General features: G+C 43.4%; 2 protein-coding genes across 4 annotated transcripts in view; one reads left to right on the forward strand and one right to left on the reverse strand.

Moving 5' to 3' along the window:
• tp53bp2a (tumor protein p53 binding protein, 2a) overlaps window positions 1-1,247 on the reverse strand; it is a 32,035-nt gene extending 30,788 nt beyond the window's left edge. For 2 of the 3 annotated variants that reach the window (XM_056608816.1, XM_056608814.1), the window contains exon 1: window positions 548-1,247. In XM_056608816.1, coding sequence (XP_056464791.1) covers window positions 548-574 — 27 coding nt within the window. In that variant the 5' untranslated portion in view covers window positions 575-1,247. The remainder of the gene's footprint in view (window positions 1-547) is intronic. The other variant, XM_056608815.1, reaches the window with a different exon arrangement.
• LOC130404172 (exportin-5) lies at window positions 1,187-17,828 on the forward strand. Its single transcript, XM_056608812.1, has 33 exons — window positions 1,187-1,585; window positions 2,093-2,214; window positions 2,304-2,376; window positions 2,698-2,835; window positions 3,276-3,458; window positions 3,993-4,019; window positions 4,151-4,336; window positions 4,592-4,668; window positions 4,967-5,011; window positions 5,150-5,249; window positions 5,534-5,617; window positions 5,782-5,907; window positions 6,019-6,109; window positions 6,485-6,613; window positions 6,849-6,955; window positions 7,335-7,490; window positions 7,914-7,958; window positions 8,063-8,152; window positions 8,599-8,798; window positions 9,275-9,374; window positions 9,807-9,988; window positions 10,264-10,364; window positions 10,624-10,720; window positions 10,823-10,958; window positions 11,216-11,314; window positions 11,399-11,445; window positions 11,869-11,975; window positions 12,647-12,706; window positions 12,797-12,891; window positions 13,861-13,968; window positions 14,398-14,535; window positions 15,166-15,330; window positions 16,180-17,828. Exons 1-33 carry the CDS (start codon window positions 1,484-1,486, stop codon window positions 16,324-16,326), a joined length of 3,663 nt encoding a protein of 1,220 aa, XP_056464787.1. The 5' UTR covers window positions 1,187-1,483; the 3' UTR covers window positions 16,327-17,828.
• Window positions 17,829-18,415: the final 587 nt, after the last annotated feature.

Consider the following 18,415-nt stretch of genomic DNA (forward strand, 5'->3'; position numbering starts at 1 on the left):
TTCGTTTTGAAGCAATCCTCTCTCATACTCTCACAGATGCATTACTGACGTATCTAACATTTGAATAGAGTAATGAGAGATTGTGTATAACAGCTAAAATATGGACCTTTGTCACGAATGATGAAATCTCAAAACCATAGCTTTTTTCAGTAGTACAATGTCTATCTGTTCGACGTTTAGGTTCAGACTCAGTTAGTGTACTTTATATCATAATATCTGCACATCTCATTATAACATAATTCCAAAATGATCATCAATGACCCTCATACATTTTGTGCATAATATTACACTTTGTTCCATCGACTTAATGCATACAACTGAACTAAGTGGGAACTAACAGCTAAAAACGATTCAGAATCTGAATAGCAGATACAGAGATGCAGTACAACACGCGACAAAGTATCATGTTGCCACGTCCATTTAAATGCCCAGCCACCACTAAGTCTTCCGTAAGATAATTGTGGTGACAACACAGACTCTTGGCGACCAATATGATTAACATAATATGTTGAATATGTATATATAAAAAAGGGAAACTTGAACTCACCGGCATCATTTTAGCTTCGTACCGCATCTAGATGACCAAACAGAACGAATCCCACTGGTAGTTTCGTCGAAAGCAATGGAAAGGCGATCGCTTTAATCTCGTCGCCTGACCCGTAATGGGCAAGGCTACTTTTCCCGTTTCCGAATCCCGTCCTGTGTTTAAAACATAACACGTTGCTTTTACCGAACAAAACAAATTCACAGCAAAACCAAAACGACCTCCTACAATGCTTTACATTAACAACAATTGGACCTGTTGCAACAAATAATGAGGCCTTCACAAGAAAGTTTCCGTGGCGATGGTTGGCATCACTTAGAAGTTGTTTGACTAATTGACGAGCACGGTGCACAAAACAACTTTAATGTATATAATTAACGTACCTTAAAGCAATAACACGATAAGTAACTTCGTGGTGAACTATAATAATACTACTTGCCCGAGGAGGTTTATCCGTCTGCCCGAAACCCCGTTGACAGTGTTGTTCGGTGGCTTGTGAGCCTTTCCCAAGTGACGTAGTGGGAGGAAACTCATTCCAAGTGGGAGTCAAGCTCCACCCCCTGTCGCGAGGAGCACCGTCGTAACCCTACACTTCCCCCCGTTGTCATGCCAAACAACGCCTAGCAATTCATCGACATCAGAAATTGTTATTGTACTCTTTTTTTTTGTTGAAGAACTAAAAAAGAAATGTAAACGGTATGGCAATGCAATGCCAAGTATCGTATACCAAGCATTAGTCTAACAAGCTATTCATAAAAGCTCTTCGTATGAATTAATAGCCTTCAACTCCCAGTGTTCCTCATCGACGGCAAGCGAGAGTTTCCAATGTGGTGCAGCACGTTGTTGAGCAAAGCGCATGCTGTCCTGTGCCCTGCAAGTGTTTTGCGTTAGGGTACCACTCGCTTGGTTTTATACGTCTATAAGAAGCTACCCTTAAACATGTCTGATCAGGTGGCAACTATGTGCGACCAGCTTATTAAAGCTGTAAACGTGATGATGGATCCGGGAACAAACCAAATATACCGACTGGAGGCCCTAAAGGTAGCTTAATGTGTCTGAGATGCTCGTTAGCTGGCTAACGTTAGTGAACTGGTGCTAGCGTTTATAGTAATGTGTGAAAATAAGAAGCAAGTGCCGGGGATGGAATTTTAGATAAGAAATGCTTGCTCTAGCAATTGGTTTAACGATGTAAACAATCAATCTGTTTACACGTCGATCAAATCAATAATGGCTGTTTTAGGGAGAATGTCAGCCTAATACTTAGCAGGCTATTTAGCATTTCCAGCTGTTCAATCAACCAGTGAAGCTGTTTTTGCAGAATATTGATGAAACTTAATAAACCAAACATGTTTGCAGCCAAACTGTTCAATTTGATCGTTGGTCCCCGTGCCGTAGTTAACAATTATTTAAAGTCCCTGCAATGAGATTTTTTTTCTTCACAAAATACCAATCTGATTCAAACATCTAATTGTTAAGTCGTTTTAGCCACAGCATACAGAAAGGTATTAAAACGACTCTCAAGATGTCCATATTTCCTTTCCATTTCAGTTTTGTGAAGAGTTCAAAGAATCCTGCACGTTTTGTGTCCCTTGTGGCTTGCAACTTGCGGAGAAAACGCAAACATCTGTAGTGCGACATTTTGGCTTGCAAATATTGGAACACGTCATCAAGTGAGTAACCATCGTTTTTTTTATGTCAATTATGTATACAATCCTAAATCAATGCAGACACTTTCAGAGTTTTCATTCTTGTTTCACAGGTTCCGATGGAACGACATGCCGCAGCCAGAGAAAGTCCAGTTGAAGAATTGTGCCATGCAACTATTGTCGACTGTAAGTCTTGCTTGGTAATATTGGCCGGTATTCCTAGCATCCCAAAAGGGCAATAACACTATTGTCAAAGAGGGATATGCTGTATAACAAACACGCTTTTGTGTTTAAAAGAAAAGAGAAAAAATACTTGTTGACATTCTTGGTGTATAATTTTACAGTTGAGACAATTCTCTTACATCGAGATAAGACCCTCATTATATCCTGGTGTCGGCTTCAAAAACTTTGCTAGGAACTTAAGCGCATTGCACTCCCATACTTTGTACATGAAGTTCAATACAAACCGCAGCCACACTGTTAATTATTTGTTTTGGGTGTTGCCAGGGAACCCTCTCAATTCTGGAGGAGGAGAGTCACATCAAGGACGTCCTCTCCCGTATCACAGTGGAGATGATCAAGAGGGAGTGGCCCCAGCACTGGCCGGACATGCTGAAGGAGATGGAGGCCCTCACCAGCCTCGGGGTGAGTGACTCGTGCACTATTTGCATAAGGTGATTTAATGTGTCACGGAAATGCAGACCAAATATGGGCATTGTAAAACTCAAAGCATTACCTATGCAAAGTTAAATGGTTTACCAATATATATATTACGATGCCGTTAAAACTGCACGACAGAAGGGTTGGTTTAAAGCAAGAGGGAAATGCCCCAGGATGGACCCTTGATCCCCACAAGCATATGTGGTTGTTGCTCTGGTGCATGTTTTTTACATTGGTTGAATGATCGGCAGATTTGTTTTGAAGAAGAGAAAAAATGTGTGTTTGTTCCTCTCTCGATAGTAAATAAATAGTATTATATTATTATTTATATTTTTAGAGGAGCAACTGTGTGACCGTAACAATTTCCCGCTTGTATGATGCGATTCTCCGGATCAATGACGGATGCTCTTCTGTTGTTCCTGTAGGAGTCCCAGACGGAGCTGGTGATGCTGATCCTGCTGCGGCTGGCGGAGGACGTCATCACCTTCCAGACGCTGCCCACCCAGCGCCGTCGGGACATCCAGCAGACGCTCACCCAGAACATGGACAACATCTTCAGCTTCATCCTGGCCATCCTGCAGATCAACGTGGACGACTACCGCAAACTGGTCAGTGGCACCGCTGCTCACTGTCGTTCTCATACGCACATTTATTTTTTGGTCATTTAACCGATGCTTTAATCCAAAGTGACTGACAAGTGAGACTGATCATCATCCAGGCATGACATATGGTTTGGGTAGCTAAGAGAAAAAGTATATAATTTTTTTTTTTTTTGTTTGGTTGTCTGGACGGAGTGCAGCCATAGGAATCAGGAAAAACAAGGTTGATCATTTATTTTATGGTGGTGCAATGTAGACAGTCGTGTATTGTTGGGTAATCGGGAGCAGTATACATAAGCCGATTGTTGGAAGCTTTATATCCAAATTTTAAGTGGGTACATTCTGAGCATGGGGGGCCACCCAGTGGGAAATTAACCCCCTACCCCTGGTCAGCCTCTGCCAGCACAGCTTGGAAGTTCCACATGTGATTTATCTCCAAATGTATTAATTTGCAACTTTGGAATGTTACATTAAGTTTGCTCTTGTATATGTCCTTTTTATAAAATATTTTTGTTTACTTTTTGTCTTGTCCGGGCGTTTCAGAAAAGTATACCGGGCCAGGAATTGCAGGTAAACAAACCTCTGAGATTTCCTTTCTCCCTATTACAATATCATAAACATAGTTAGGACGCATTCACGGCTGTGATGATAACCAATGGCCCCTCGCCCGCCTTCCCTCCGTGTTTCGCCTCCTCCCGTAGGCCAAGGCTCACTGCCGCGTCGCTGTGACAACGCTGAACACGCTGGCAGGCTACATCGACTGGATCGCCCTGGCACACATCACCAACGACAACTGCCGTCTGCTGGAGATGCTCTGTCTGCTGCTGAGCGAGGGCGAGCTGCAGCTGGAGGCCGTCGAGTGCCTGCTCATTGCCATCAGCCGCAAGGTAGGGTGTGTGTGTGTGTGTGTGTGTGTGTGAGCCTCGCTGAGCCATATTTTGTCCGTCTTCTCGACTGGGATGAGATTGCACGTTTCTTATAGTGTCATTTTTGGCATATGTTTCTTCTCAAACGCCAAGGCATTATGTGACACAGTTCTTTCGGGGTTTTGGCTCCTTGCTCAGAAGGTCCATCAGACTAGGCTGGGACCTTTTTGACGTGAATATCCTACCCTCTATTTATGTGTCGTCTTTCTCCCCCAGGGAAAGCTGGAGGACCGCAAGCCGCTAATGCTGCTGTTTGATGACCTCGCCATTAACTACATTCTCTCCGCAGCCCAGTGAGTACACACACACCCTGAAGGCCCGTCCTTGGTGGTGTGGCACATCATCGACTCATATTACACACAAAAACAACAAGAATGAAAAGCGCAAAAAAATATATAAATGTATATAATTGTGTGTGTGCGGTTTGAAAGTGTGTTTTAATTTTTCTATGTTAGAAAGATATTGGATAATCAACAGAAATTTTTGCTCTGAATTATCAATGTGACCGAAAGAGGCGGTTTACTTTTGTCACTGCGATTAACCCTAAAGCCCTGGGCATCCCTAGTTACCATGCATCTGTTTGGATTGCAGGTCAGCCGATGGCGCAGCCATATCTAACCAGCCCTCGCCGACGCAGTGAGTAGCTCCACCTGCAGACAGTAGCGCTGTCTGCATACAGTGTTCATGCCAAGGGCTGTAGAGTTTTAGGTCTAGGGGAACCCTTTGAACTTAAAAAGTTCTGTGTGTGTGTGTGTGTGTGTGTGTGTGTTGTAGGCCAGTGGAGAAGGTGGTTGTTGTGGAGCGACATTACATCTTCCTCAAGAGGCTGTGCCAGGTTCTCTGTGCCCTGGGCAGTCAGGTGACCTCGCTAGTGGTGAGTATGTTCTGCATTAGAGATGAGCAATATCACATCCGCTGTACAGCACATTAGAAAAAAATTATAAAATGCAAAGTTGGTATTTATTGTGTTTCTTGTTATAGGTCTTTAGTCTGTATATTTCGAAAGCCTGACAGCCGGATTTAGAATTGATGTGTCCGATTATTAAAAGCTCATTCTCATTCTGTATGCAACAGGTTTTGCCAGGCCCACCACAGCTGTGTGAGTACAGCTTTGTGATTGGTATTGATGAACATCTTACTGAATGAATCTGTTCTCAGGGTTCAGACGTGGCAGTTGAAACTCCTGCAAACCTCAACAAGTACATGGAGGCCATGCTGTCCTTTACCACACACCACAGCCAGGTGAGATGCCAAGTCCAATGCTTGCATAACGTTGTTGTCCTTGAGCCAGATTCCCTAACACATACCTGCTTTTCATTTACCTATATCTGAATGCTCACTAAGTTGCTCTGCATGAAGGCATCTGCTGAATGGAAAATGTGAACCGACATTGTGTTCCTCTCCAGTTCTTGAAGTCGTCCACCCAGATCATGTGGGGAACCCTCTTCAGACATGAGATCCTGTCCAAGGTGCCCGTGGTCGTGGAGATGTCCTTGAAATACCTTAAAACGACCAGGACCAACTTAATCAAGGTAAGGATTGTCTGAATCAGTGCTACAATACCCTTGGTTTGCATCAATATGGAGAACAATAAGAAAATATTATTATGATAGAATATGGATATTTTTCATTCTTCCTTCCAGACGGGCTATCCCTCCAGGAATGACTGCCCGAGCTGTGAATACTCCCGAATGGACTTTGACAGCGATGAGGAGTTTGGCTCTTTCTTCAACTGTAAGTTTTGCTTTGGATTGCTTACATTTTGGTCAACTATTGGTTGACCATAACAGTCAACGATGCGTAAAGCAACACTAAATTACTTCATTAGTTATCCAAATTAATCCTATTGAGTGTTGTAAAACATTGGCAATCACATTACAAGAAAAATGTAATAAAAAACATCTGGTCAAGGAACGTAATCAATCGAAAACTTTCCTGGCCCATACAACGAGACATGAACAAATGGGTCTCGGATTCGGACAGGAAACCTCGGGCCATGACGTTGAACAAACGACTTGACAAGACGGTCAACAACCAACAGATGATGTGCTACAAACAACAACTGAGTATCGGTGAAAAGAGGCGTAAGACCGCCTGGTGTCTCCGCAGTGTTCCGCAGCCAGCAGGGGGAGGTGGTGAGGAGTGCCTGTCGCCTGGTGCCCATGGAGGCCCTGGGGGACGCCGCAGAGTGGTTAGGCTACCAGCTGTCCAGTCCCATCATCACCGGGATCACTAATGGTACGTGCCCCCCCCCCCCCCCGTCCTCACTCGAGTGTGTTCTGAGACCGGCCGTCATTGGGTTTTCTATGTCAACTGCTAATTAGTCCTTTTACGTAGTTCTGAAAGACTTCTAACCAACTGCAATTGAATACTAATTTGTACAACTTGCCTCTCACTCTAACACTGACTCCCTCTCTGTCTGGGTCTTTATCTCTCTATCCATCTCTCTTGCTATTTCTCTTGCCCTCCTCAGCTGAAGGGCTGTGCTCCATTCTCTCTCCATCGGTGGTCCAATGGGATGCCATGACGGTCTTCACCGAGTGTGTTCTCGGTCAGACGTTCCGCAATCTCACTGGAGAGGTATCCATATCGTCTAAAACAGGGCACAGTCTATACAGAACGTGTACATACTGTCAATGTGTACTTTATTAATCCCATATTTGAATATTTCGAGTGTCACAGCAGTACATGACAGTAATGTTAATACAAAAGGATGTATATTCTTTGTAATATTAAACAGGAAAACAACTGAATGTTGATGCCTACACATTTAATGTTTTGTCGTACATATTGTTTTCTCTATTCGGCTATTACCTTTTAATGTCTCCTCCTTTAAAAGGGGGTACCCATTTTGTCTACTCAAAGTAGACCCAAAGTGATTGCAACGTGGATGACAAGGTTGTGCTGGTCCACTGAAAGCCTGTCCCCCTCTATTACCCTCCTGTCTCGCCTCGTGCAGAAGCTGCCCATCGACCAGGGTATTGAGCTCCTCCAGGCTGTGCTGAGCTATGAGACCAAAGACCCCCTCATCCTGTCCTGTGTGCTCACCAACATCTCCGCCCTCTTCCCCTTCGTGACACACAGACCCAACATCCTGCCCCAGGTCCTCACCAAGGTCAGCTCATAGTCCGGGGATTCAGTGAATGCTTTTATGCTTTATTTTTATTTTTACAATGACTTAATGTCATTAATGTGCCTGGTGTAGGGGTTAGGCATTTTGCCCAAAGGTGCCTACATTTGGGAATCGAACCCTGGTCCAAAACGTCAGCCACTGCCCATTACACTATTCTGTCCCTTTTTTCTAGAATGTAAATTAATAATATAAGCCGTTTTTTTGTTAACTTTGACCTGAAGTTCCATACAATTCTCCTAACCTTGGCGAAGGGGATGCCACGCCCCACTTGAGACAAACAGGACCACTAATTGAGCATTCCGTCATCATTGGGTCTATCTTTAGCATTCAGCCCCCTAGGGCACCCAGAGGAACAACTGTGTGTATTTTGTATTGAATGTGCTAACCTGTGACCTTACTACTCAGGTGTTTGCAGCGATCGTATTCGACATCCCCCAAGGTGACAGCAAGGTGAGTGCTCCTTTTTGGTTCTGTGTGATCGAACTCTCCTCCTCACTGGTTAGGATGCAGTTAAACTAACTACGGTTAAACTGATTGACCGTGTCTCTCTCCAGGCGCCCCGGACCAGGGCGGTGAAGAACGTGAGAAGGCACGCCTGCTCCTCAATCATCAAGATGTGCCGAGACTACTCCCCGTTCATTCTGGTGAGATAACATCTGGGAGTGGGACAGAATGATATAAGGAGTTTGAAGTATTAGGAGTATCTGTTTTGCAATATGAATAGACCATGGAAGATTTATGGACAGGCGGGTGTAGTTATGTAGCATCCTCAAGCACGACGTCTGTTCAGAGTGTGAGCAGAAACCATAACTTCTTCTGACTAATGCAGACTTTCAAGGCAGTCAAATATTGGGAAATGTTTGTCTTCATTATCGGATGGAGGTGTTGTATCGTGATGCAACATATCCATTCTGTGTTGATTTCAGAATGAACGGTTAAGCAAATACTTACTAGAACAAAGCTCATACGTTACTATGCTAAGGCCAATATAGAGACATGTGCTCACGGTAATATGGACCAACGCTAACATTAACTAATGCTAATCCGTGCCCACTGTGAACACGCGCGTGTGACTTCTGCCCTGCTGCAGCCGTGCTTCGACATGCTCTACGACTACGTGAAGAAGCTGTTTGCTGACGAGGCGCTGCTGATGCAGATGGAGAAGTGCGCTCTGATGGAGGCGCTGGTGCTCATCGGGAACCAGTTCAAGGACTACGCCAAACAGAAGGCCTTCCTGGAGGAGCTCATGGCCCCCGTGGTGGCACGCTGGACCTCCAGCGAGACCAGCCAGTGAGTCTTTGGTGTATTGTTTTTATTTGAGGGTAGGCCAGATACTTCTTATTCGCATAGATATATTTTTTGGATGATTTTAGATTATTTTTGAATTTGTATATATATTTAGTTAATTCCTATACTTTCTCCGATATAGTATCTGAGCATATCTTTTATTAGTCCAATGGTATTTGTAGTAGTGCTATTCTATGCACAAAGGTGAATTGTTTGGTTATTTGTTTATGCGGCTACTATGATGGATTTTAATTAAAGTAGAAAAGGAAATAAATCCAACTAGAAATGGTCCACCTGCCCAAGCCATCAAGGCTGTGAGGTTTTCAAAAGCAGGACACGATTTGATATTATGAAAATTCCCAGATGGCACCGAGCCACATCAATAATACAAGTGAATAATAATAAATATATATATTTAGTTGCTGATATCACACAACCCCTTCTCACACGCGGCGCTCTGCTCCCCGTGTCTCTGCCAGTGTGCTGTCAGACGCGGCCGTCTTCCTGTCCTACGTGGGGGCCGACCAGGTCAGTGAGCAGACCAAGGACACGGATGTGTACGGAAACAACAGGGTGCAGGTAAGCCAGGCCACTTGCACTCCATCTGTATTCGTGTACGAGCCAACATGGAGGAGGATGGCATTCGATGCATGCCTTTTACTCGATTGCTTTCCTAACGATTCAAACGGAAAATGTTTCAATCGGATTTGTTCTTCAAACCAAATCCTTTTTTTTTTGCTTATCATTATTTTTATAACATTTTGTTTGATCAAGAACCCAACATTTACGATTATTCCATTTCATGCATTTATTTGCTTTAAGAAATATTTAAACTGAGAATGTTAAAATTAGCAGAATAAAGCATTTATTCCATATTATTAATTCTATCTTCTCTGTTGCTGGAGGAGCCAAAATGGAGGAAGACATCATTGATGCGTTTCATTTGCATTTCTCAATGTTGCATCCGTTGTAAATTGTGACATACATGGTGTTCTTTTACTCCTGGCCCAGTTGAGTTACTGCCTCCAGGCCATGCTGGCGGTGGTGAAGAGGTCGCGCTGGCCGGCCGACCTGGGCGAGGCCACAGCCGGGGGCTTCTTGGTGGGCTCCACCCCCTCTGGAGCCCCCCTCTTCAGTAACCCCTGCAGTAGCCTGGTGCTGGCCATGCTACCCAACGTGCTAACCCTCATCAGGTAGGCTAACGTAGCTCCCTTGGCTGACTGCTTCCTATGTGCTCATGTGTAAAGAGGCTATTCCTGAGGGGGAAGGGATTCTGCTTGATTTATGATTTTTACTATTAACTCATTAAGCAGGTGCGTTTATGCAAAGGGGTGTCAGATACATGTCATTAAGGACCAGGTAGGTGTTGGGGCATATGTCTTGCCTATAGGTTAGCTGTGGATATTAGCGTTAAAGATATCTATATATTTTTTTTAATGTTATGATTCCTCTGTCCTTCCTACGTTAGAACCCAAAACAACCTGTTTGCCCCAGAGAACCTTGCCCGTCTCAGTCCGGGCTACGCCAAGGCCTACGACCTCATCGATGTGGAGAAGAATTGTGTTTTAGGTGGGTGGTTTGCTTTCCTAAACTAACCCTGAATCACTTCTTTTTTTAATTTTTTTATTATAACTAATTATCTATTAAATCTCCTTAAACTGTCAAACTCTTTGAAGCAGTATGCATAATGCATCAAATAAGATGTACTTTATTAATCCCTTAGAGCAAATACAAGCTTATTTAAGCTTGTTTGTTATGTGTTTTGTATTAAATTGAGGTATGTTGTTGTGTGTGCTCCTCCTTCATTATATTGTGTATTTGTTTGCAGGTCTTCCCCATCCCCTGATAGACATCTATGACACCCCCGTGTACAAGGGCAACCTTGAGAGGATGCAGGGATTCTTCTGTACGCTCTACGATAACTGGTAACATTTATTTTTATTTGCACTTAGCTAAACCATTAACGTTTGCCTTTTTATTGGTTGATGGATGAATCAATTAATTGTTGCATTTCTATTGGTTGTCAGTTATCACATTCTGGGGAATGCTGGCCACTCACTGACGAGGGACTTCTACACCATTGATGGATTGGCTGAGAAATTAGTTGGATCCGCCTTCGTCTCCCTCGACCACGTGCCTGATCACAGATTCCGGCCAATCATTCATATCCTTACTTTTCAGTGGCAAGACTTCGGATTTTTGCCAGTTGTAATTGTACTTTTCCGTACTTTAATGATAAATGCCTGGTTGTAGTGTTATCAAGAGCGAAGGAACAGAAAATGGTCGAAGTGGGCTAGATTATAGATGCTAACCAACTGCACTCAAATAATAGCTTGAATATCTTGACTACGGTCCCTTTGGAAGAGGTTGGATGTTTTGTTTTGCAAATGTACAACACCTGTAGTCCTTAACGTGTTCCACGGTTGTTTGTGAAGCAGCTGGTGCTCTCCTGCCCTCAGGAGTACTACGAAAGCCTACTGTGCCCCCTAGTGGGGCCTCTGTTCACCTACATGCTGCAGGTGCTTATCCTCACTCTTTCTGCCCACCGCTGAATGGTTGAATCAGTCCACATTGTTAACTGTGTCCTTTTGTCTGTACCGCAGAGGCTCAACGTCAAGTGGCAGATCATTAACCAGAGGTCCTCTTCCAAGTAAGTTGCTCTGCAGGGATGTCCATTTCGTCATGAATGTCCACAGAAAGATCTTTCATGTATCTGAAGGGTGAAGATATAGGTGACTAGACAAAAAATTGAATTAAAATCAGGTTCTTTTAAATCCCATTAAAAAAATGACAACAAAATAAATTATATTCACGTAATGTTGAGTCATAGAAATATACATAAAAGTAAAAACCATTATCGACTTAACAGTTGCGGTAGACATTATTTTCATTTAATCCTTTAGCAGATACTTTTATCCAAAGGGAACAAGTGAGGCTGAAAGCGATCACCTCAAAGCAAACTAAATAGGAGTAGCTACATCATTGACCGTATATGCTACGTTACTGGAGCTCATTGTTTATTTGGTGGTCTAAATGATTGGTGTCTGTCACTAATGCATGGTCTCCTGCTCAGTGGGGAGGAGGAGGAGGAGGCGGTGTCTGAGGAGAGTCAGGTGACCCAGGAGATGCTGGAGGAGCAGCTAGTCAGACTGGTCACCAGAGAGGTGCTTGACCTTCTCAGTAAGTACAACAGTTTTTATTTTACTGCTAAAGTATTGTTTGTTGACCAAATGCAGAGGTGACCGAAGAGAGACTATCTGAAGAAGTTGGCAAATATGTATAAAACGTATTCCCATCTTCATGTTATGAAGACCCCCATTTCACAGAATTTGATGCTAGAAACAATTCAGCGGCCTTTGCAATGCAATGAATAACTGTACTTAATATACCCTTCATAATGAAACTTCTGTTGGAAAAAGTGTAATGGTTTGATTTGACCAAGTAAAACCAATTATTAAAAGGGTATAAAGTCTAGCACGGTGGCTGAAGAAAAGGCCCCACCATTCACTAATGGCTATGCAATAAAATTTCAATCACTTCTAAGACATTCCAATTTTCACCTACGGGTTTTCATCTTTCACTATTTTGGAGGGCGAGGAGTGCAAACATTTGCAGTATGTTTCGTACTCTTTGAACATTGCTATCACACACTTCTGAAAACAAAGCGACTGCATGGCATTTAAAGTACACTATGAAGTACTGTACAATGGATTATATGACCTTTCTAAACAGATGTTGCGTAATACTTGTCGCATAAGCCTTAAATCTATACCAACTTACATGGGGTTTATGGGAAACACAAAGAAGTGATGTATCGGTATTTAAAATCCCTTCCCCTGCCCTTCTCCTAGCTGTGAGCTTTATTTCCAAGAGGGTGCACGAGCCCGCAGGCAACAAGGACGACGGAGAAGGTAGGCCCCGTGGTGAAGGACTCTCGGCCCTGCAGGTAGTGTCGACCTCTTGGTGACCCTGTATGCTGTGGTTGTTCTTTTTGTGGGCAGAAGAAGAGATGATGACAGACCTGGTGCAGACGGCGGTGTCTGGTCAGCCCGCGGAGGATCTGACTGAGCTGGGGAAGTGTATTCTCAAACACGAGGTGAGCATATGTCTCCTCACAACCTCTTGAGTCGGGTACCCAAACCTGGTATGAAACAGCCCTGGGGCTGAGTTATGACCCACCGTAGTATCGGTAAGCTCTGACAGTCCCGATGTTGCTATCGTTATTTGAGAAATTAAAAAAACCATATTTTCTTTTACTTTCGGATAAATAAACGTTGCGGGTTATAGACCTCACATATCACGGGATGGTTAAGATGCCAGGCTTCTCGGGTCTGTATTATCTCAGACCCATAAAAGTTGATAAGCTCTGGATGTTCTGGATGAACGATGGCCAGAAAAGGCAGAAATGCTGATTTACCTACAGAATTCTCTTAAATAAGGTTTGTGGCCATTTTGTGGCCAAGCTGCATACATCCCCTATTCGTGTTGCTCTATTCCGCTGTCTTTTTTTTTTTTTGCTGTTAATTGTTTATTGATTTTTGTTTTGGTTCTACATTTTCACTTTCACAATAGTATAGAATCTATAATAGTTATTTATTCAAAACATTCTAAGCTGCTGCTGCTGCTGTTGAAAGATGTCTTATTCTTAATTTGTCATTATCTTCTCCTAAAATGACCGATAAGAGTATCGTGGTTAAGGTCCTGTATCGATAAGGCTGCTAGTATCATTAAAACCCTAACGATACCCATCCCTCCACAACAACCACCAGAGCACATCCCTAGCCTTAGGCTTAGATTACCACATTACACTAGATCAATGTTTAAGATGCATCTTAAGCGTCTTCCTTACACCAAGCGAACATTTTCCACCACAGAAAACGCCCATCTTCCGTTGCAGTTTGGATGGGCCAAATGCATGTTTCTGAAAACGATGACAAAATTGGCATGAGACGCCGACTTCGTCGGCCAACTAGAGAAGTCGAGACATGTCTTGACCACATGATATGTGTCCCAAATCCCAATGAGTACTTGGTCACTTCTTACCTCTTTCCCCCTTGCTCTGAAGGACATCTACATGAACCTGCTGACCATCTCGTTCGTGGCACTGTCGTGGAAGGACACCAACATCTGCCACCGAACCGCCTCCATGATCTGCTGGAACTTGCTTAGACAGGTAGCACACGTCTAGACCAGTGTACTGTCTCTCTATATCCCTTCATCAAAGTGACAGTCTCAAAGGGCTTCACTCCCCCCCCCCCCCCCCCCCCCCCCAAGCCCCCTTTAAAAGGCATGGGAAGAATCCCAGAGGGAAGGTACCCTGAGAAGGAACATGGAAGAAGGATCCTTCCTTCCAGGGATAGTTAGCGAGTTTTGTACTATGTTTACCAGACATTTAGTTTAGTAAGAAATCTGTATCGGTAATATAGTTGTTTTATAGTTACTCGAGTTATCAAAAACAAGAATGAAAGGCAAGCACAGCAAGAGAGCGACACTAGCCAATCGACAACATGATCACGACAACAAGAAATTGTTCATTGTCTTTTTGATACAGATGGTCAAATGATTGTGTCGTACAAATTTGTGTGTGTGTATGTGTTTGTAGGTCGTCGGGGGCAACCTCCTTCCGGACGCGGCCACATGGTTCCTCATCAGCACCCTGAAGGGCCTGCAGCTCCACGGGCAGCACGAGGTGTGCTGCGCCACCCTCACCCTGCTGGCCATGCTCATCTACGAGAACCTGGTGAGAGCTCCTCCACAAACGGCACCACGTGGGGATCCCATTGAAAGACTTTGGCCGTTGAACACAGCCTTGACGGTTCATTTGTGGAATTAAATGTTTGTTTATCACCCTGGCTTAATGCAACCCGTAGAGTTTAGCTGTGTCCGACCCACGGACAGCGTTGTTCTCGTCCAAGAGAAGGTTAAGCGGGCGGGATTAATTTCATAGACAATATTTCTTACACCCTTCCTGCACGTCGACGGTACTGAAAATAATCACATGTGTCGTAGCCATGGGGATAACAAGGAGCCTGCCTTCTTCCAACAACTCCAAAACGTCCAAAACACCTTTTTTTATAAACCGTGTTCTCTCTCGAAGTCTGGGCCGCTGTGAAAACATAGTGGCGTTACATGGTGTGTTCTGTGGAAGGGGACCCGCTCTCTTAGTAGAAAAAGGCTTATTCTAAGACGACGAAAACGTGATTCTTATGTTCAGGGGATTTTTAACTCATCACAACATGCATATGAAAATAATATTAAATTACAGTTAAATTCAAAACTTTGTTCCGCTAGAAACCACTGAATTCTACACACTGCCCCATAAAGGACATTTCCAACTAAACTCTTTTTCTGCTCCCTTTCCGCCCGCTAGCGGCCGCGCTATGCAGAGCTACGAGCAGTGATGAGCCAGATCCCAGACATCAACATGGAGGCGCTCGATCAGTACGACCATCGGCTCTTGGACCCAAAAGCCCAGAAGTTCGGAGACAAGAAAAGAAAAGACCAGTTCAAAAAGCTCATTGCAGGCACCATCGGGGTAATGTGACTCGTGTTTGCCACTAGGGGGCATCGTTGCTCTTACAATGGCCACCAAAGACTGCTGAGTCAATGCGTGTCAGGAACAATGGTTGCTGAAATCCCTCAGTAATATTAGACTAGAGAAAAGTGCATTATCTCTGTTGAGTAATTGTAAGGGTTTAAGAAGATGAGGATTATATAACATGGCCCCTAGTCTGACCCAATGCGCTACTTTTACCGATTGATCTCCCCCACTACCATTTGCATTCGTATTCTTGGTTGCAGCCAGCCACTGGTCCTTCAGGCGCCTGTTCTTCCCTTTTGACTCGTGCTAAAAACAATCCACCCAATCACAGCCCAAGGACCTACAGATTGGATTGCCAAAAGTATATTTAGCCGAGCATTCTTTAGCTCTTAGGAGTCCGAGTGAAATATCTAGGTAAACCGTTGGACAATTTGGAGCGGTCTGTGTGGAAGAACAGATTGTTGGTGCAGAATTATGCAGCGGGTGCATAGCGAGGACCTCTGCTAGGGAGACACCTCGGAGCCCACGGCCTCTTGTTTAGTGTTGAGCCGGACAATGCACATCGTTCATGTATCAGTATAGGAACACGAGTGGCCATTAAAGCGGAGCTGTGTAAGCTTATATAATGTACAAATACGATATGTATGAAGAATCAGGGAATTCCTCCACAAGCTCCAATACCACTTTAACAGCGTTTTTAACGCAAAAAAATTTTTGCTTCAAAATCCACAGATAGGCCTCCTACATTAACGGTGATATTTGGTTCTTCATTACAATCGGTTGCAGCTCTTTGTGGACTAACTTCCCCCTCCTTGTTTTTGGACCCGTTGCTTCCTCTCACAGAAAGCGCTGTGCGAGCAGTTCAGGAAGGAGGTCCACATCCGCAACCTGCCGTCGCTGTTCAAGAAGCCCAAGCCTGAGAGAGACCTTCTGGCCACCGAGGCGCTGGGCTTGGAGGCCCTCTTCTCCCCCCAACGGGCCAGTGTGTAGTGTGTGTAGTGTGTGTGTGTGTGCGTGCGTGCGTGCGTGCGTGCGTGTGTGTGTGAGTGTGTGTGTGTGTGTGTGTGTGTGGCCAAAAATCCTCCTGCCCCCTCTACTCCTCCAACTCCTACTGCAGCCACCCCACGTGTAGACCCCCTCACCAGGGACCCCTCTATCATAGACCCCAGAACGGGGGTATGATACCTCGTTAAAATTTCCATTCTCATTTGTATTTTTTTATATTTTTGTTTTAACACTTTTCTTTTCTTCGATACTTCTAGTTTTTTGATGTGCTTGATCTGGTATGGGTCAGGCTGTTATAGTTGGGTTAGTTATTTTGTCTCTTTTATTATTATTCCTACTTTTAATCCAAGGTTGCTAACGGAGATAATTGTTCCGTCTTGCATCGTGTGTCATGGTGTTATTTATTTGTGATTTATTTCATCCAAATTCCGATTTTTGCTAAACCAAATTGGTCATGAAATAATGACACTTTGTTGGTTTTAGGAGACAATTGCTGCTAACCATCTTATAAGTGTGCTGTTTTTATAATCATACAATACTTATTATACTTTACAATTATTGACAACAAATTTGCTAGTGTTAAGTACCACGATGGCCGCTGAATGAATGATGTCCATTGCTCATATTGACCGACTAGCCCATCTGTGTTTTTGAGGATTTTAAATTTCAGGTAAAACTGATGATGCTACGCTTGACACATTCAAAAAAGCTCTGTAGCATCACAAGGTTGAAATTCTGTATTTTAATGTGAGGCACTGTACATTTTTCCTCTGTAAAGATAAACAATGTGGCTATTTGGCTTTATTGAAAGTGCTGTGCCTGCACATTAAACTGTCTTTTACATTCTCTAGCGAGATTCATAATCAGTTTGTACCAAAACAAAACACTATACATATCAGCCATTAACCTTCTGCACTGCTGGAAACCAGTTTGGAAACAGAAATGGTTTCAGATCGCTACTTTCCTACATGTGGATATAATAAATGGTTAGTTTGATCATAAAACATATAAGGGTGGACTTTACAATAAATCGTGAGTTAGTAACATATACTTTCAATTTGAAGTCAGTGTTTTCAGAAATGAAATGAACATGCATTATATTCCTTTGTTTAAGGGATTGTATTGAGGAATGTTTTTTTCTTTTACATTGTGCTCTAATTGAGTAGACATCGGAATGCACTTTGTGTTTTTTCTAGATGTTCATTTAATATCAAAGATTCCTTCAGGTTCCCTGTCATCAAGGCTTTTATATAGAATATGAAATGACATCCTAGTTCATTAGTACAACTTTATCAGGAATAAGAAATTATCCAAGAAGTTTGTTAACATGGCAGAAACAAAAGTTGTCTATTGTATATATGGGGAAATGTTTAACGTGTAGTGATGTTTATATTTGCCATTTCCAAATAAAACAATTCAAGCCCTGTCAAAGGCTTACATTTGTGCATTTGTATTTCTGATTAAACAATTGGACACATTTTCGTACTCATAACCAGCGTGTGTGTTAATTGAAGTTAATTGTTAAAGATTCAACGTAAATGCGGTACAGGTGTGTATGATGCCGCGCCAACATTCAAGACCAACAATATTTCTAAAGCGCTATGCTTAAAATCATGACCTCGTTTACGTTGCTTTGTATTCTCGCGTTGGCTGAAGCGGCCGCACTTGTTGACGGCGCTGGCCAGCCAATGACCGGGGAGCCACGCGCGATCCCTCAAAACAGAACCGATGTCGTGAGGGCAGCACGTTTTGCCGTTGCTAACTTCAACGAAGCCAATATCGACGATATTTATGCATACAAAATTCTTAACATCACTACGGCCAAAATCCAGGTAGGTTCAAAACTTGTGTACATGGTTTTACTGAAGATTTCTTTCAATTAAAATTGGACATTCCTAACCGGAGTTGTGTACTATCGTTATATTGTAGATAGTTGCAGGCGTTAACTACATACTGGACGTCCACCTGGGACGAACCTCTTGCAAGAGAAGCACCCCTTCACCTGAGCAGTGTGTTCTGCAGACCCAAGTGAAGGTAAGTTGTGAGCCGACATGATGTTGACGGCACTCTACAA

Source organism: Gadus chalcogrammus, chromosome 15 (genome assembly GCF_026213295.1).
Source record: "Gadus chalcogrammus isolate NIFS_2021 chromosome 15, NIFS_Gcha_1.0, whole genome shotgun sequence".
NCBI classification, from domain to species: Eukaryota; Metazoa; Chordata; class Actinopteri; order Gadiformes; family Gadidae; genus Gadus; species Gadus chalcogrammus.